Here is a 20,410-nt window from a genome sequence, read left to right as displayed (position 1 = left end):
ACATGTGTCCAAGCAATACAATTATTTCATTGGTCGAGCATTAAATGTTATGTAATGGTTGTAACAAACCCTAATTAGGGTTTTCATTATTGAATCTTGGCCATTGATCTCAAATTGATCTTAGCCATCGAATTGTATTGTGGGCACTATATAAGCCCTGGCATTTCATTTGTAAAGGCTAATAGAATAGAGTCAGTGAATAGAGAGTAGTTAGAAGGTGATTAGCTAGTTGATAGAATAGCAATTAGAGTAGAGAGAGAAGGCAAAGATTGTTGCCAAGATGTTGTTGTAAAAGACTTGTAACTTCATTGAAGAAATGGTGAAATTTATGGGTCGATTCGACAATTTGCATGGTCTCTATACTTCTCATATTTGATTTCGTGTTATTAGATGAATGGAAGAAATGTGCTTGATTGATGGTGGAATTCGTATATCCATACTACTAGCAGTTTGTTGATTGCAGACTTGCCTTGTGTAGTCAACTGGAATCATTCAGCTTAAGCTTAACTTCAATTGTCGCTTCTTCATTGATATGCATCAACCTGATGGTGTCTATGCCTGCAGTGATGATTTGAACATCATAAAGCTTTCCTTCGAAGATCGCACTAACCTTGTGGAGATGCTCCTGGGATGTCAAAACAAGACTTAGTTAGAATTTCATCAAAGATCATTCATTGCTCCTACATTCTTAGTATTAGAATTAGATCCTTTCCTCACCCTCCTCTTTTTTCCTTTTTTTTCAAATCAAAGTTAGTAAGATCCTGTGTTCTAGCAATATTCAAAGCAGATCAGACATTCAATCATCAAATGTAAGTCCCCTTGTGATTCCAGCAAATCACATCATACCACAAACAGCTTATCCACACGTAGAGATCCTACATCGAAGAACCTTGGAGTCATCCTAATTGATCCTTTATTAGATATCTTCAGCAATCAGAGGCTTTATTCAAGAGAGGAAAAGGTACCCTTAGGTATTTTATTCTGTGTTTGATAGTGTACAAAATACACATCAACAAGAGGATAGATGCAGTTTTTGGGGACGTTTGAGGGTTGTGATGAAGTTTCTTATAAGTCTTAAGGATCTCTCGGTATCCTCTTAATGACTTAATTTGAGTTGGATCTCGTGGAAACATTAATCCTTTAAGGAAATGTCTTGGGGATGTCCCTTGCTTGTTGGTGGTGGTAGGGGGTGGCAGGTGTACAAGCCCTTGATGTCTTGTTGTTTTGAGGACATTCTGATCTCGAAAAAACCTTTTTTTGGGGGGAGGGGTTGACGTGTCATTGTGGAACATTAGGTGATTTTGCATAATTTACCATTTTCACATAATGATAATGTTAGTAAGCATCTTATAACATCATGATGCCAATGATATTTCCTCCTTTCAGCTTGTTGCAATTCCTCTAGGCATTAAGTGTGGTTTGGATATTTCTGGTTCATGCTCATGGGAACAAGTTAGGTGATTTTCATTATATAACTCAAGTGATATTACAAAATCTAGTATTTTCAGATACGTTATTTATAATTTTAGCATTATCTTAAAAACATCATTATACCAAGGTGATTGCCTCCATTCAGTTTGTTGCAAATGTTTGACTCATTAAGAGCCCTTTGGACTGATTCATGCTGATTGAAACAGGTCAGCGAAGGGATGTTTATTATCAAATACTACCACTATTGTGTCTCAGTCAGGTTGCCCTCATTATAAGTGCTATGAATCTTCTTTTTTTTTGTGTCAAGGATCTTCCCCTTTTCTGTAACTGTAGTCATGGAGATGAACATGTTTTGCAAGATTTCTTTTTCATTTCCCCGCCCCCACAAAGGTTCATTGGCCTTGGTGTTAATAGAGGTTCTACAAGGGTTCTTTTTTTAGGGTTTTCCAGTCTGGTCCCTTCAGCTCTGGGCATTCCCATATGAACATTCTTATATCTTGCGTTGGCTGCTTTTTGGTAATAGATGGTAATACAATGATGAGAGATTCATCAGCCTTAATCTCAGGTCATTGTTTCCTAATGTGATCTTCATTTAGTTCCATGCTTGTGTAAGCAGTCCTTTCTTTGAAGGGCTATTTATCATACTTAGTTCATGTGGTTCTTGACCACTTTAGGTTTATTCCCTTTTGTTATGTTTACAGTTCTTCAGTGTTCAGTTATGTCTCATTGCTATGGTTGTTTTATGTTAGTATTTTTCTAATGTAACCATGTACTTTTCAGTCATACTGGTCTACTTCAATCATTTTACAGAGTTCTTTTATCATGCTCTCTGCAACTTTGTTTCTGATTAATAAACTAATGCTTATATACAGTAGAACAACATATTGTTTAGTAGTGAGAAATATTGATCTTTTGAACTTTATTGCTTGGCACACTAATGGAAAATATTACAAACTACAATTTTATACTTGCAGTTAATGTAGTATCTGTGGATGGTTGTGACAGCCTACTTTGAGTTTTATATGGAAAACATGACAGTGTACATGTCTTTTAGTGAAAAAATTTAGTTTTTACAAAGATAGGTATTTCTCTTGCTTTGTGTAGTGTGATTCTAATAGCAAGCATAGGATTTTATTAGTTCAGGAGGTACCTCAAGATGTTGAATCTATTTAATTTGCGTAAACTGGCTCCACAAAGTTGGATGTCTTGGTGTACAGCTGCTTGGTCTTTATTGTCATTTGATTCTATTAGTCGTTTTGTGTTTATATGATGTACGTGATACATCTAAGTTTGCTTGTGAAAATAGCAACTTCCTAATTTGTAAACTGATTTTTGATGTGAAACCTTTTTAAAATTGAGCTCTTTCAATTTTAATTTCTTATTGGTTAGATTGCATATTTCTGAGTTATTAATAAGTAATTTTGATGTTGCAGTGCACTAGAATTATTTCTGATTAAGAGAAGAATAAGAGGTCCAGCTTGGCTTTCAATTTCCAAAGCTGCCTGCCTTCCAAGTTCTTCTCGGGTAAGATATCTGTCATGCTTGCTTTGGTTGCCAACTCAATATGGGTATAGGAGTATCACCGGAGTTCTGCATTTGTCTGCTTTTTGAGGGTTTTAGTCAATCATTATTCTGTTATGTGACGCTAAATATCATTGTTGAAATCAGGTGAGCTGGTGCAAATTTGAAGTGAATGTAGAGTCTCCAAAGGACATAAAAGTGGCAGCATCCACGAGTATTCCTCAAGAGATTCCTCCATTGGTGGTTGCTGCAATTAATCTAAAAACTGTGATTAATGACAAACACAATATCAATGAAATTGCTAGCGTGTCTATTGTCTGCTGTCATAGGACAAGGGTATGTATCTTGTTTAGCTATGTAATTAGTTATTTAGTTGCCAAATTTTACTTTTTGAAGGCTCTTTGATCTCAAGTTGCCAAGTTATGTGTGGAAAACAGGCAATGCTTTTTCAGGTCCCTTGTTTTATTCTGCCTTCATTTATTTGCAGTCTGAAAATGGAAACTTTTGTACAGGTTTTGTTTCTGTGAAGATACTTGTAAAATGTATATATTGTCTTAAAGCAAAACACTTAATCGATCTTTGCAGATTGATTACCCAATGCCAAAGGCAGAGTGGAACAAACCTGGTATCCTATGTCACTTTTCGATTTTACGTAAGCTTGATGGAGGTATATTTCCTATGGGGTTTGTGAAAGATGTTGCAAACAAAAATGCTAAAGCTGGTTCGAATGTCTTGAGTTATGAGAGTAGGTCTGTTCTCTTGCACTTGATCAATTGGTTTTGTAACTAGCTCTAGGATGCTGCTACCTTTGCCTATGCTTGCTTTGATACTGACTGGAACTAGAATGTTTGCAAATGCTTATTTATGTTCATCAGATATTGTTTTTGAATTTATAAAAGATGAATCATAATGCAGCAATGTTGAAGATATCAGCTAGATAGATCGTTTAACATCTAATGCAGATGCTTTTTTCCCTAGATTTAATTGATTGGAAATTATTGTTTTTGAATCAGTGAAAGGGCTTTACTAAATCGTCTGATGATTAAACTACACCAGTTGGATCCTGATGTGTTAGTTGGGCACAACATATCAGGCTTTGATCTTGATGTTGTACTACATAGAGCACAGGTAAATAGCGTTTTTTGTTTTGTTTTAAGAGCTATAGGTAGACAAAACATGCTATGCTAGATTGTATTGGTTGAATTTTTTATAACTAAATAACTTTGTTTATTTTTAAAACTCATTTTTGTTTGGGCCAGTCCTATTTAAAGTGTGACATCTTGAGGAAAGAGCCAAATGGTCTGTACTTGTAAATATTTGCTGCTTCAATTTAAGGGCTTAAACCTTTGTTTGGTAGATAAATGTAAATTCTCTATTTGTAACAGACATGCAAGGTGCCTAGCAACATGTGGTCCAAAATTGGAAGGCTCAAGCGCTCTATAATGCCTAAGCTGAGCAAAGGAAATAATAGCTCTGGAATGGGAGCAACTCCAGGACTCATGGCTTGTATTGCAGGTCGATTGCTATGTGATACTTATTTGTCTGCCCGTGAACTATTGAAAGAGGTATTTTTTCCATTTCTGAAGCTAACAGCTATGGTACTATTGTCCTAAGAAAACTGCTGTTAAATTTGATATTTTTAGGTATTCTAATTCAAGTGGGGTCTTATTATCTTATGTATTATTATATTGACTTCATTTGTAGGTCAGCTACTCTTTGACACAACTTGCGAAGAATCAGCTAGGAAGGGACAGAAAAGAAATCAATCCTGTTGATATGCCTATAATGTATCAAACATCAACCAGCCTATTGGAACTGGTAGATTTCAATTATGATATTTTTAAATAATACTTTGTTTACATCCATTGGAATGTAATAAGATGTTCAATTTTGAAAACCTTTAAGAATGTTTTGTCGGATTGGCTTTTCTTTTATGATGTACTGACTCAACTAAGTATGTTGGCTTGGTATCAATTCAGGTTGAGTGTGCTGAAACAGATGCTTGGTTGTCTCTAGGATTGATGTTTCACCTAAGTGTGCTTCCATTGACACGTCAACTTACAAATATTAGTGGGAATCTTTGGAGTAAAACATTACAGGTGAATTGCATGTTGATTATTAAATTATTCCGTGCCTTGATTTTCCCAGTAAAAAATACAATCATCAACATGCTTGGCTGCAGGGGGCTAGGGCACAAAGAGTTGAGTATCTTCTGCTGCATGAGTTCCATGCAAGGAAATATATTGTACCAGACAAAATGTCAGCCCGAGATAAAGAGCTCACTGCATCAAAAAGAAAATTAGCTTCAAATAGTGGGGTTGCAGATGCTGGTGAAGAAGTTGATTTTGGTGTAGTTGATGATGGCATTGAGCCTTCTAATCATGGAAAGCACAAGAAGGGTCCAGCATACTTAGGAGGCTTGGTGCTGGAACCAAAGAAAGGTCTCTATGACAAATACATTCTACTTCTTGACTTCAACAGTCTTTATCCCTCAATCATACAGGTTAGCCATGAAACTTTACAAGAATGCTGGACTGAAACTTCTAGGCCGAGCATCAATGTTCTAGCAATTCTACAAGAATGCTGGCAAACAGTTTCTAATTAGATTGCATTTGTATTGGGATATTTTAGAGGGCAAACTATATTTGATGTTATTTATGGCATATTTTATCTCATTGGCTCAGTTTTTAATGTCTTTTGCAGGAGTACAATGTTTGCTTTACAACTGTTGAACGCCCATCTGATGGATCTATACCCAATTTGCCATCGAGCAAGATTCCTGGTGTTCTTCCACAGGTAATGTCTTCTGGTTTATGATATAAATTGTAAGTTTGTTTTGAAATTAGTTTCAAATGTGATAGAAAGGATTGTTTTCTAGGTTGAAAGGAGTCTTCAATGGCTTTCTTTATTCTCTTTAATGAACTTTAGTCAATCTGTTGAAGAAACTCCTTACTTAGATCCAAGGAAAGATCCACGACTCCCCTAGAAAATGTATTCTATCATCAGTAGTTTTGAGATGCTATCAAAACCTGAAATGTCATTGAACTGTACCTCCATCTTTTGTCTTTAAACCATAGTTTACATGTTTTGTGGCCTTGACTTCACGGACTTGGTCTTCTATTTGTAACAATCTTGGCAGACAAGCATGGGACTTTGGCCAACAAAATGAATTTTAATCATGTTCAAGAACTTACAAAACTAAACTCAATCCGTCATTAATAATTAGCTGTAAAACATATAAATAGATTCTTTTTACAACTTTGCTACAGTGTCATCCAGTAACTGTGTTTTACCCAATAAAAATTGCTCCAGCATACATCTATATTCTTTTTGTATAAAATTATTGTTTGTCATGCATTATCTTCACCATTTTAACAGATGTCTAGCACTCCATTACAACTAAGTGGCACACTCAAAATGCTTGACAGTATAAGTTTATACACAATTACCTCAATCTCCCATGGAATCATTGATTTTGTTTTGTATCATTTGCATTGGGGAATGCTCATAAGAGTAAACTAATATCCTTTTGCATGTGAAATTATAGGTGACATTATATTGCATCAGATCTATTATCTGTAAATTCATGGTTCTTTGTTTCAGTTTACGATGGATATTACTTTAATAAATACGATTTTTTTTTAAAAGCAACAGTAAATGCAGTGTTAATGTTTTGCCAAGGAGCAGCAAAGATTATTGTGGATTTTTCAGTAAGTAGCAGCAGACGAGTGCTGATGTTTTGATTAGGAGTAGCAAAGACCAGTGTTGATGATTCCATAAGGAGCAGCAAATACTGGTGCTGGTGTTTTATAATGATCAGGAATTTTTAAGAATGGAGATGTTAGCCTAGTGTGGAGCTCTATGCAAGTGTCACTATGCTGATTTAATTCTTTCACTAACAATGGATTAATATACATTTTGGATTGGAGTGAGCTTATAGTGCCTTAATATTTAAGTTGTAATTATAGAATTTGATCAAATTTTTTTCTCTCTGTTTTTTAATGATTAGTATTACTTTTTATATAATTAAAATGTGTGGTATTTAACTGAGTCACGCTGTGTTTTACCGAGTTTATTTACCGGTTCCAAGTCTGAGTACAAAGTGTTGCCTGCAAGTTATGGCAGAATTCAATCTCAATACTATGCTTTAATCCAAAGCAGACGGTGTACCTGGTAGCTATTCTTAAGTACATGCTGTACATAATTTTTTTGCTATTTTTGCTTGACATTTATTGTTATCTAATGCTATTAGTTCTATTTTCTGTGGTGTTTGGTGTTGTTCAATGTTTTCCTTAACTTTTGATATGCATACTCTATGATAAGTTGAAAGAAAGGAATTTAGTTACAGTTGTTTACAAATTCATTTGTTAGGTAATTGAATATTGATTTTGTTGATGACTCAAATTGGTATTATTAGCATTCGTTTCTCCATCTCATCATGGGAAAATGCTATTCTCAATTTTTTATGATTTGTAAACCTAAATAAGTCATGCTCACTGCTTTTAACTTACAGCTGTTAAAAAACTTAGTTGGAAGGAGGAGACAAGTAAAGTTATGGCTAAAAAACACATCCGATCCTCTGAAGTTTCAACAGCTTGACATTCAGCAACAAGCATTAAAGTTAACTGCAAACAGGTTCGCACATTTTTTGGATTTTCAATCCTTACGAAATATGTTTAATGGTTTCTTTTGCGAACTCAGATTTTGAGTTTACTTCGTTGACTTGACTTTTGGAATGTATTTGCACACTCTCTACTTCTAGCATGTATGGGTGCTTAGGATTTGCAAACTCAAGATTCTATGCAAAGCCACTTGCAGAGCTTATCACTTCACAGGTAACAGAAATATATGTCATACTTTGTGCTTCTGGAACTTTTGTACTATATTTTCAGGAGCTAACTTAATTTCTGTGCAGGGAAGGGAAATCTTACAGAGTACTGTTGATCTTGTTCAAAACTCTCTAAACCTTGAGGTGAGGCAAATCTCTCCCAATGTTCACAGATTTCCATTATATAATGTGAAAAACATAGGTTTCTCTTGCAATGAATATTAATCTAAAGGTACTCTGTTTTTGAAGCTAACTTATTCTTGATTGGCATGGTATGCCTAGGTTCATTTCTTCAAAACTAGACAAAAAAATTGCAAATGATATTGGTGTGATTTATTTAGAGTGCTTACAATGTAAAATCACCCACGAAGGTGACAACTGAAACTAACAGTTGAGTCAGGTGTAATGATATTTTACACCTGCTCTTTGCTTATTTTACAAAGCACAGCTGCTTCTAATAATATACAAAGAATAAATTCCACGTATGCTTTTAACCAGAAAACAAATAAGGCAGAGCTTTTAACCAAAAAGCTTTAAAAGGTAAAAACCACAACAAAATTATAATTGAGTATGATACAAAGATTCTACCTCAAAATGCTATGATTTATAACGTCCAAACATCACCGTTCCATTTGTTCAAAGCCAAAAACATTCACAGCAATGTGTGCATACTATTTTCATAGATTGTTTAACAGATATCAAGAAAAGATAATCCTAACTAAGGTCTGTTTTATGATTTATTGTTATAAGCGATTTCTAACCTGTTTGCAGGGTCTCAGTCAGGTAAATTATATCACTAACCCTATTCCATTTCTTTTCTATTTGGAAATTGTGATTTAGGGCAGAACTAGGGCATTCACAAACAGGGGACATAACAGAGAACTTGGCACATCACAACTTTTCATGTTGTATTATATTTCATTCGATTGTGCAACTTTTAAATATTGCAAGAAAGCTACTCAATTGCAACTTGATTAGAGTAACACATATCAGCACAACAGAATATATCACACCTTTTCCCCTGCCTCTTCGCCTCATATAACAGAATAGATATACACCTTTCCATCCTCTACAACAGAATGCACTTACACACAAGTACTTATTGTGAGTAATAAATTATTAAGGCAAATGCAATTTTATACGCCACAAAGTAGCCAACACATCTTACAAGAGGACCTTTTCATTTTACCTCCTAAATACTCATTTTATTTCCGTTGTGTTTTTTCCTTTTTTGTTGGGTAATAGGCCATAGCCAATATATTATTAATTGATAAAATTTTACATTCCCGGTTCGGTGTGGGCAGCGGTAGGAAAGAACTGAGGAAAGAAAACCTCCGGCCTTGCCCAAGGAATATATATTTCTAGTTCAAATGAATATAGCTTGAAAAATTACAAATACTGGCTTATTGCCAATTAAGCATATAATTTTTAACATGGGATCCTATCTCCTTTCCCTAAAATCTACTCAAAGTCCGGTACATGTGGACCACATTTATCCAGATACTTTCCCGGCTATCCTCAATTGTTCTGTATCCTTAGTGCTTGTTCATCGTGCCAAAACTGATCCTTGAGTATATCCGTACACAAGGCTTAAACACCTGTCCTGCAATGCTATGTAGTCAAACATTAAAACTGAGCATGCTTAATTCATGATAACCAATGTTGGATTAGAGAAAGTAATTCTAAATAATAAGGAATTCCTTAAAGTGATATTAGTATAACTGAAATTTGAAGCCCATATAGCAGGGAGAAAGAATCTTCAGACTTGAAGGTAACATGAACAAGAATAGATCAATTATCAATTGCAGATCCAACCCAACGATGGAGACCAGAGAAATAAAGCTCCACAGAAAAGTGAAAAGGACCCGGATACCTCACGGAGCTAACCATTCAGGCAATATATCCAAAACAGAGCAGTTAAATAAATCTATATCTATATCATTATATACATATGAATCTGTATGTTTTGGTATATATATGGGTATTGATGTACCATATTTGTATATGTATACCCATACATAAATCAAGTTGTTCTTATCCGTATATAATAATATAAATATATGCATATGAGCAAACAGGGAAAATATTGACTCAAAACCTCTGTACCGGGAGCCAACCGCACAAAACCCAGAAGCCACATTCTCATATAAAACTGTCGGTATAGATATATATAAGTAAAATATAGAGTCTGAAAGCTTCAAAGTCCAAAATATATATACTATACTTACTATGCCTGTCAAAGGGGAAACCCGTCTGCATCATAGTTAGTTCTGAAAAACTCACAGCCCTATGAACTCAAAAAACCTCCGGAGTATTGTCACCTTACCCAAATTTTACCACTACTATCCATTTTAGCCCTCATAATTTTGCCACTACTGTCCTATTCTTTTCAAAATATCCAAGAAAATGACCTCAAATGTACAACCCCTTTGATAGATCATGCCCATCACATAAACTGAATAACAAGAACAATAAATCTTGAATCAGGCAGGCTCTATAATTGTCGTACCGATTGAAACATCACCCATGAGAAATAACATTTTGAGTGTACTTTTTGCTATTGTCTTCCTAATAGGAGAACCCATTGGCCAGTACAAACTTGTATAATCATCAAGGAGAGATGTATCATTGTGCCAATAAATGAAAGGCGATTGCAAAGTCCATCGGTGTGACTCCTATTATTGGAGTGATTTTAAACAAGCCAACCCGATTTCATATGTCATGCTGTTAGAAATCCACGAGAAGGTCATTGGGAAGAGTTTGGCCGATGAGGTTGGCATCGATGGGAGTTATAAAGTTGGAGTGAGATCCCAGAAGTTAGCCGGACAGTAAAAATCATACTGATAGAGGTACATAAAGGCATATCGGGTTGAGTCACCCCGATGCAAATAACAAAGAGAGCCAAATGAATCGGCAAGACTAACACTATCGAGATGAAACTTTGAAAGCCAGGCCGATTAAGTAAGTCACTTAATGCTATCAGATTTCCACAATCCATGCTGAAATTCTTATCATGCTTCTGGATTCGATTGTGTGCAAGATTTTTATCATCAATGTTTCGAATCACACTCTGTGATTCATCATCAGGATGAGAGTTCTAAGGAGATGAAAGATGTGAATCATTAGAACTCTCATCCTGATGATGAATCATGAAGTGTGATTCGAAATGTTGATGATAAAAATCTTGCACACAATCGAATCCAGAAGCATGATAAGAATTTAAGTAAGTCACCCTGACGAAGGAAGATGTGAAGTGTATTGGCAGGAAATCCATTGGTCACCCAGAAAAGGTGAAACAAAGGATTGGTTTCATCGGTCAGACTTGCTCAATCTGAATAAAATGTTTAAAGACAGCCCAACTATGAACGTCATACCGATAGAGAATATAAGTGAATATATCGGGATGAATCAGCACGGCATGTACAGCAAGAGGAACTAAAGGCATCGGAAAGAATATAAAGGGAAGACATAAGTTAACAACATTGCTCGTTTTTGATAGGAGGGAATTCAAATCCATCATGACACAATTTACATTAAATTCTAGGCTTTTATATAAATATTTAATATTTGTATATTTTTCTATGAAATACATCAATAGAGATTATATATTTTACGTTTGCCAAACTTTATACAAGTGCTTTTGAAAATTTACCTCATTGTACTGGCCTCTGGGTGCAAATCTACAATGGTTATTGTGCACATATCTGTGCAACGTAAGTAATACATCCCTATATTGTGGTTCAATTAAATATTAGTTCTAGCTTTTCCATGAAAAACTTCTAAAAACTAAAAAGTAATATGAAATAATGATCTACAAAACCTTAAGTAAATTAATATTCATATGCAAAATATCCATCAGTGAGTGAAAAAATACTGTACAATGTGTTTCATTTGAAGCTACTATTAATATAAGCAGGGCTTTGTTCTATCTTTATCTTGCTGCTGTGGATATCTAGAAGTCAGCCTGTTTCAACTGGTTCTTTTCACTTCTTTCTCGAGGAATTGGAAATTATGATTTACACTGAATCCTGCACAATCTTTTGGCAGGTGATCTATGGGGATACAGATTCAATCATGATCCACAGCGGTTTGGATGATGTTACAGATGCCAAGATGGTAGCAGGGAGGGTCATCAAAGAGGTGATTCTGTCTTCCAAAAAATAATTGTCTTTCTATGCGTTAAAATATGTAAACTGATGATTGAATATGGGAGATAATTTTGAGCATTGAATATGTCTTTCTATGCTTTAAATAGAATATTGCATGCTAGTAGTCCAGTTGAGCCCTATTGGTACTTTCATCTTTTGACTGTATGCTTGTATCCAAATGGAAAACAGCAGGGAGTTATATAGAAGAGGGATAAATTAAATTGCTTAGTTACTCCTTTTGTCTGCCTTTCCTTACAAGAGGCACCCAAAACTATCTAATTATGTAGAAAACTAGGCTCCGGATGATGATCTTTCATCTACAGATCCTGTGGTTAGATGCGTAGAGATGGACAGGAGTGGAAGCAAAAGGTGTTAGTAAGTTAAATTGATTCTCGCCTTTTAAAATATTATTTAATGTACTTTTCAGGTCAACAAGAAATACAAGTGCTTGGAAATAGATCTTGATGGTTTATATAAGCGCATGCTTCTCCTGAAGAAAAAGAAATATGCAGCAGTTAAAGTGCAATTTAATAAGGATGGTACCGCATATGAGGTTTGTGTTTACATAAGTGCACAGTTTCCCTCCAAAATGTTTTATGTTTGTTTGATTTGTGTCACTAAGGAATCTCATCCTGCATGTGAAGGTCATTGAACAAAAGGGACTTGATATTGTTCGCCGGGACTGGAGTTTGTTGTCAAAAGAAATAGGAAATTTTTGTTTGGAGCAAATTTTATCCGGAGGGTAGGTTTTGTAACTTTTATTTTAATTGAAAAGTTTCTTGCAAGAGTATGCTTTACATGACATTCTTTGCTTGCTATTGCTTACATTAGAAAGAGAAACTAGGACACCAGATTAAATGTTCAAGGCCCAATATCCTAGACATATTCTTTAACCATCTGTCAAAAGCCAGAAAACTTAGGCCAGAATCAGAAAAATAGTAACCCATTCTTAACAGAAAAAAAAAATGTCTTTGACTGGATTTCATGTGAATGCCTCAAGAGGTGCAGCTTGAGGCGTGACTCTGAAATGGACCTCCTGCATCCGTTCCAAAGTTAATAGAAATCTCTCTCTCACAGGTGACAAGCTTTACACTTCCAAGCTTACTGATGTCATGAAGAGTTTTCTAAACAAAGTTGCTGTTGTAGCATTTCTCCTTTCAACAAGTTCCCTAAGAAAAACTTTTTTGAATTAGTATTTCAAAAGTCTGCAGTGTACAAACTACTCTTTAGCATCAAACTGTTGTTCTAAGCGCCGCCATCTTATTCTTATTCCATGCTGTCAAATGAATTAATCTACAGTTCATTTTCTATTTCTTAAATTGCACTTACCTGCTTGAGCGCAATGTTCTTCCATCTCTTATATGTTATTCTCCTGTTGTAAGCTAAATGGTTGTCCAAACAGAACACTTCAGACAGTTTATGGGGTATTTAGGTGCTCTTTGTGTATAGTCGAGGAACAAATACACTAAGATTGATTTAATTGCTTAGCATATTCTAGTTTAGTTTGTTTACTATTTTGAAAAGATAACATCACAATAAACAAATATTTATAGATCACTGTTACTTTCTGTTATTCAGTTTTGCTGTCATATTGGTATGTGCTGCTTTCCTAACCAAATTACAAAGGAATGCTATAGGCTGTATGTATATAAGTCATTGATAAACTTGACATGGTAGCATGAGGGAAATTTATGTGACTATTGTAAACAGTAATTTTGACTGTCATGAAAGTGATTAAACACCAAGTGAACAATTTAGAAAAAATTGAAGGATGGAAATCAGTAAGATTGTGGAAATAGAATCAACCAACTTATATCAATATCAGCCCAATAGAAACAGAAATCGTCTCATTGTCAGCTCAAATTGGTGAGCTTCAAAGCAATAAGGGAAGAAGTCATGATATTTCAAAGAGTAGTCACTTCCATAAATAGCTTTTATGTTCTGTTATTCGATTCTGGTATGTTATACTTGGTCTCAGCAATCTATAAAAGAATGTATGTGTATGAATACTTCACTAGATTTTCCATGTTACACCTTCTTCAGAAGAGTTGCGTGAATCTTGTAAAATTGGAAGAAGTACGCTACTTACTGATTGGAGAAACCCAGTATTTCCCCAAGTTTCAGGGATCACAAGCTATTTTCCAGATTTTGGGGATGGTGGTTTAGAAATTCGAAATAAAAGGAACCTAAAAATAAGTCACACGAACTAAAATAATTTTAAGTCTTACAAACATGAATTTTTAAAAATATCTACTAAAAATATAAACATGAGCCCATACAAAGTAAATTTGAAATGGGTTCAGTGATAACAATGGTGAATTTACCTTGCTTGGTGTAAGTTTGTCCAGTCTTGGAGACACATTGAAGACATCGTTTAGCAAAAAAATAAGTTTGAATGGTTCAGCGTATTTCCCAGAAATCATCGGATAAGGATATTTTCTTGACACTTGTAGACAGCCTTCCATGCTTTGGTAGTTTAACGTTTACTTCACCTCTATCTAGAATAAGGCTCTTGACTAGCATTTGAATGAACTTTTCACCACTATTAAGATGAGATCACGAGTTTGCATTTTATTCACAGGAGGGTCTCCCTGGATGAACCCCTGAGAGGGAAATGTTGCCCCCTAGTTGGGGCTCAGGTTCCAGGGAAGGCAGAGGGAGAGGCATTTCATTCCCATGCCTCCATCTCTGGGACATTGGGATCAGGGACAGTTTCCACACCTAGATTAATATAGTTGTGATGTTGTATGGTTGTTTGGTAATTTAATTATGTTGCATTGCTATTCGTTTTTAGTGGAAATAATATGTTTGCAGAAAGCATTTTGCTTAGTAGTAAGTTGTACTGTGTAATAATGCAATTCTTGTTTATTTGGCATTATTTTTGAGAATATGTCTCCATGATATTATTTTCAGGTCTTGTGAAGATGTTGTGGAAGCTATTCATAATAGGCTGCAAAAGGTAAATATTAGGTTCATGTCGATCTTGAATAAGATTTCTACGACCATGTTTCAATAATTATTGGGAAGATGGTGGTTGGCCTTATGCATTACAATTTTGCCTTTGGGTTTGTAATTCTAAAGCTTAGAAGGGAGAGGTAGTAATAGTTAAATTGTATCTTAGGTGCAAGAGGAAATGAGAAGTGGCGAGGTGGAACTAGACAAATATGTCATTACGAAAACTTTGACTAAGCCACCAGAAGATTATACGGATTCCAAAAACCAGCCACATGTTCTGGTAAGGATTTAAAATGCTATATTAATGGATCTCTAAAAATGAATTTCCAGTTAACGAGGTTCACCTTATCTTCCATTAAGTATATCTGGGCGTGTAATGAGTTGTGGGTAATTATCTGTCTCAAATTTATTCTCAGGTGGCATTAAGAATGAAGCAGAGTGGTCATAGAATTGGATGTTCTGTAGGTGATACAGTCCCTTATATAATTTGTCGTGAGCAGGTATACATGCATTTTCTTCTTTTTTTGCCAGATAAAAATGGAGTAAATGTGTATAAAATAAAATTTTAGAACGCACATCTGTATTTGTCAGTCAAATCAGTAATATGTATTGATTTGAACTTTAGATTTTCCGCCATTACTTATAATGGATGATGTAAAGAAACGAGACTCAAGTTTTGGTTCCCTGTTTTTTGATTAAATAGGGATCTGGGGAAGGAACTACAACAGGCATTGCTGAAAGGGCAAGACATCCAGATGAATTGAAAAGGGATAGTGGTAACTGGATGATTGACATTGATTATTATCTGTCACAGCAGGTATATGTAACTCCAAACCTATAATGTGCTAGAGTTGAATGCTGGATTTCATAAGATTCAAGAACTCTGGGAGACACTACGCTTATTTTATATTTTTCCATGCCTAATGAGAACAAAAGTATGCCAGGGATTTCTGCAATGGCTACAACTGACAATCTTGTTAAAGATAATGACAAAACATAGATAAGGTCGAGCCACATAATAACAATTAGCTGGTGATTTAACAAAGACAGAGATGCTCTAACAACATGGTTCAAATTTCTTATTTCTCCAGATTCATCCGGTTGTATCTCGATTATGTGCTCCTATCCAAGGCACGAGCCCTGGGCGACTTGCTGATTCTCTTGGACTAGAGCCATCTAAGGTGAGCATCACTATCTTGTTGAATGGTTCAGTTTTTCCCCACCCCCTTGAATTCTGACTACTCTAGCTAAGAGCTACTACGTGGTGATTTTTGTCCTTAGTTTGAACCAAAACTGGGCTCTGATGCTGTTACTAAGGATCCAGCAACTGCTTTTTTTGCCACTCTTCTGAATGATGGTGAAAGGTGTGATCTCGGATGCTAATTTATTTTTTTCTAATTGCTTCATAGAAAAACTTTTTTTGATTCTCATCAGATGAGCTTTCTTCCACAGATACCATGATTGTGAGCCATTCACTATAGTGTGTCCACACTGCTCTACTAGTTTTGAGTGCCCTAGTGTCACAAGCATGGTTAATTCATCCGAAGATTATGTGAATAGCGCTGAAAATGTTGATCAAGGCGATTCAAAACTCAACACTTCAATGCAAGCTGCTGAGAAATGTGGGTACTTTCTTCATTGTCCAAAATGCAAAAATACTGGTGATCCAAGCATAATTTCTCCTGCAATGTTGTCTAATCAGGTTGGTAATGATCTCGAGCTTTCCATATTAGGGATTTTAACTATTTAAATCTTCATTTTAGAAGTAAATGGTTTTTCTAGTTTACACGCTCAAAGAAAATACATTTATGGTGTGCAGGTGAAAAGGCAGGCAGAGAAGTTTATTGCATTCTATTATACAGGAATTATGACTGTATGATTCTTTCTTAATCCCTTAAAATTCCTTTTGTGAAACGTAGCTGAGAAGGATGAATTCTGCTACGAGGTTGATTTTGTTCTAATCTTGTCTGCTTTCAGTGTGATGATGACATGTGTAAGCATACAACCAGAAGGTTGACCTTGCGGGTAATAGGTGATACTGAAAGGGGAACTGTTTGTCCAAATTATCCTCGCTGCAATGGTCGCCTTGTCAGACAGGTAAGAGACAGATCTGATAATATTTTTATGGCGTTTATTTTGCCAAATAATATTTTATAATTAAATCCAGCATATAAATTTTGTCGCAATAATTGACAGTATACCGAGGTAGACTTGTATAAACAGCTTACATATTTTTGCTGGTTGCTTGATGCCCCACGTGTTCTTCAAAAGGTATGCGTTTGCCTTGGTTTTCATTAGTATTTATCAAACTCATTCTTAGCACTCTATACACTTGCAATTAACAAAAGCAATTATATAACTACTAAGAACAACTTCTTGCAGTTGGAATATAGTGCGAGGATTCTTGCTGAGAAACGCCTAGATAAAGTGCGGCCTGCAATTGATGCTGCAGCAACAACTATTCGTGAAATAAGGGATCGTTCTGCATATGGATGGGTGAACCTTGATAATCTTGTAGTTGGTGTTTAACTTCTTTTGAATCCATAACATGGATTAGTGTATGATTGTACCAATTTAACGATATTGCTCGCTTTATCGTTAGTTTTACCCACATAGGCTTACCTTGTACATATTCTTGTTAGCTGCTCTCCATTTTATTACCAAATCATTTTTTTTAATGTAATTTTCGAGTTGATTCGTGATACCAGTAAGCCATGTGTTCTATTGGGGATCTGATTTGTAATATATAGCAAAGTTGAGCTATTGATGATATATATAAATAGTTTAACTACAAAAAAGCCTACAGCAGATGAAAAATAGCCGTGGTTTGATGAATATCTATGTTTATTAAAATAGGCATAACTTGATACAAGCTCTATTCGACAAATTTGTCATGTTCCAGTTTTAATATCCATTGAATGCGATATGCATCTTGCATACAATTTATGAACCTTAAATCTTAATTTTTTACGAAACCTCTCGGGGATATAATAAAGAATATAATAAGTATGATATACTTTAATAGAAAAGTCAATCTAGTATAATGTTTTTACGATTATCAATTTGAATAGTTAATCAATACAATTGCCATGTGAACAAAATATTATAAAACTTAATCATTCATGACTAAAGTTGGACATTCTTAAAACTTAATCATTCATGAATAAAGTTCAATTGAATCACTTCAAAATTTATTAAGAGGGATTTACTTAAATATTTGTTTGGAATGTTTGTCAATGATATAAAATGTAATAGTGCGAAAATGGGGCAACAACATGAAAATGAAGGTTATAGCTCACAATTGATTAGGGAAACTTTTCAAATTGTGTTGCAATGTTATAAACCAAGATAATTTTTGAAGCATAGAAAGGTCATTGGGGGACATTAATATTTTGCCTCTAGGATGACTTTTGTATTGCAAATAAAATTAGGAATTATGTGTTTCCTTGCCTTGTTGCAAATTGTACTCAATTTTATTTTTAATTGGAAAAAGTAATAAAATATTTCAAACAAGCATTGATTACAACACCAAGACACAACTATAACACCATAGAACAATGATGTTACAACAAAGAGCGCAACAATAGCATTATAGAACTAACAAAGATGCAACAAAGAGTGTTTGAATATTAAAATGCTTTCTAACATAACTATAATGCTTAAAAATCTAGAAGCATCTCCAAATTCCAACTTAACTAAAAATGTACTCATTGCAAGTGCAATACCAACTTCTTGGCATAATGCTTTGAGTAAGAGCTTGCAGTATAAGGCAACCACTCATGTCTCTTTGAAGATGATAGCTAGTTCAATCTAGGAAAAACCTCAAACGAACATTAATAATGATTTGCTTAGTATGTTTGAAATTGATTCCTAAAAACGTTTTTTAATATCCTACAGTTGTAGGAGATCATGTCTTTTCCCTTGTAGAGAAATGTTACATCGTTCTGTTGATAGATAGCTATTTGAAGAGAAAGATTAGTACAAAGCTTTTGGAGCTCAATTTGAAGGGGAAGGGCAAAATTAGAGAAAATAGCAAGGCAACACAGTTTCCAAATAAAATTAGTAATCACATGTTTGTTGGTGTGGGAAAGCATGTCAAAGGAGGGAGAAGCACCAAGTAGACCTGCTTTCTAGAACCACACACAAGGGAAAAGAGCAAGCATAGAGGTGAAAAGGGAAAACCATAGCTTTTGAGCGTGAGTACATGTCTAAAAAGTATGTTTCATGGACTCTATTTTAGCTCAAAAAGGACAAGTAGGTTGAGGGTTTATGAATTGAGGCGATTACCAATGGGAAGTTTAAAATGAAGAACTTTCCAAGCCAAGAGTTGAGACTAGGCATCAACTCTAGATTTCCAAATTTGTAGGCTAAGTTTATTCCATTTGGATCAAAGAAAAGTACAATTCCATTTCACATTTAGATGAGGTGATAAGGAAATAGTGGGAAGGAGTTGTTTAAAAATGGTTATAAGTGGAAATAAATAGAAGCTACAAGCATTAGGCCACTCCAATCATTCAAGGAGTTAGCATGACAATCCAAAGACATCAAAGTATAAAGATCAGGAGTAACTAGCTGTTGAATTTCAATGATTAGTTGTTTCTCGGAATATGACAGGTTGAATTGGTTTTTAAGGAGAGACCAAGAATTCAACTGAAAGGAGGAAGCATCCCATAGGTCTCGAAAAATTTGAATGCCTTTTTTGAAAAGTCTCCTTCCTTTGAGTCTACTAATATTGCCTAAAGGATTGCCATTTATTTGTACCAACCTGTTCCACCAAATAGAGTAAGGAAAACTTAGCCATGACTGAGGGGTTGCTCAAACCAGATAAGCTTTTGGGAGGTAATTTGCCAAGCTTTCCATATAGAATTAAAGGGGACATATCCATGAGTTTTGAAGAACAAAGAAGAAGCTTGTCTTTCCAACTAACAAAGTTCTAGGCATGGCCAACAGAGGTTGATTATCCATTTAGTTGTCAAACAGATTCCTTGAGTGTATGGATCAATTAGTTCCATACCTCCTTTGTTCTTTGGTTGAATGCAATGATGCCAAGAGGTAGAAGGCAAGGTTTTTTGGTTCCCCCATTTGGCCTAGAGAATTTTTTTGATGAGCAAAGTTAATTGGTTGTAGCAACGCTTGGAGGGAAACCAACATGAGGAAATGTAAACATGACTAGCAAGCAAAATTTTATTTGCCACTTGGATGCGACCAACCATAGATAGAAATCTGTTTGTCCAGCTAAAGAGTTCGCCTTTGACTTTAGTTAGAAACTAGTTTCACATATCTTTAAGGGAAACTCCAATACCAAATGGAATGCCAAATATTGCGTGATTGAGCCATGTTTTATTTATTTCCATTCAATAGGAATCCAAGGTGGACGAGGGTTAGGGTGAGTAATAACAAATTCAGTCTTGTGCATTGCTAGTTTAGATCCAAAAATAATACAAAACACTTCCAAAGTATCAATAGTATTGGTTACCTCCTCTTATGAGTTTTGGATAAACAACATACTGTTGTCCACAAAGTGTGA

The 20,410-nt window shown here is 35.1% G+C and overlaps 1 protein-coding gene across 1 annotated transcript in view; it reads left to right on the top strand.

The window, feature by feature from the left end:
• Window positions 1-17,585, top strand: part of LOC131033963 (DNA polymerase alpha catalytic subunit) — a 67,760-nt gene extending 50,175 nt beyond the window's left edge. The window contains exons 7-32 of the mRNA XM_057965288.2: window positions 2,865-2,955; window positions 3,100-3,288; window positions 3,538-3,701; window positions 3,966-4,080; window positions 4,338-4,517; window positions 4,657-4,770; window positions 4,932-5,051; window positions 5,135-5,455; window positions 5,656-5,748; window positions 7,466-7,587; window positions 7,715-7,787; window positions 7,868-7,924; window positions 11,828-11,920; window positions 12,356-12,481; window positions 12,573-12,670; window positions 14,842-14,887; window positions 15,050-15,163; window positions 15,300-15,383; window positions 15,587-15,700; window positions 15,975-16,064; window positions 16,165-16,247; window positions 16,336-16,585; window positions 16,703-16,756; window positions 16,861-16,980; window positions 17,080-17,154; window positions 17,266-17,585. Of these exons, the coding sequence (XP_057821271.2) occupies window positions 2,865-2,955; window positions 3,100-3,288; window positions 3,538-3,701; window positions 3,966-4,080; window positions 4,338-4,517; window positions 4,657-4,770; window positions 4,932-5,051; window positions 5,135-5,455; window positions 5,656-5,748; window positions 7,466-7,587; window positions 7,715-7,787; window positions 7,868-7,924; window positions 11,828-11,920; window positions 12,356-12,481; window positions 12,573-12,670; window positions 14,842-14,887; window positions 15,050-15,163; window positions 15,300-15,383; window positions 15,587-15,700; window positions 15,975-16,064; window positions 16,165-16,247; window positions 16,336-16,585; window positions 16,703-16,756; window positions 16,861-16,980; window positions 17,080-17,154; window positions 17,266-17,412 (3,133 nt within the window). The 3' untranslated portion in view covers window positions 17,413-17,585. The remainder of the gene's footprint in view (window positions 1-2,864; window positions 2,956-3,099; window positions 3,289-3,537; window positions 3,702-3,965; window positions 4,081-4,337; window positions 4,518-4,656; window positions 4,771-4,931; window positions 5,052-5,134; window positions 5,456-5,655; window positions 5,749-7,465; window positions 7,588-7,714; window positions 7,788-7,867; window positions 7,925-11,827; window positions 11,921-12,355; window positions 12,482-12,572; window positions 12,671-14,841; window positions 14,888-15,049; window positions 15,164-15,299; window positions 15,384-15,586; window positions 15,701-15,974; window positions 16,065-16,164; window positions 16,248-16,335; window positions 16,586-16,702; window positions 16,757-16,860; window positions 16,981-17,079; window positions 17,155-17,265) is intronic.
• The last annotated feature ends 2,825 nt before the right edge of the window (window positions 17,586-20,410 follow it).

This window comes from Cryptomeria japonica, chromosome 7, assembly GCF_030272615.1.
Source record: "Cryptomeria japonica chromosome 7, Sugi_1.0, whole genome shotgun sequence".
Lineage (NCBI taxonomy): Eukaryota > Viridiplantae > Streptophyta > Pinopsida > Cupressales > Cupressaceae > Cryptomeria > Cryptomeria japonica.
Note: the sequence above shows the minus strand (reverse complement) of the source record. Positions and strands in the feature narration are given on the sequence as shown.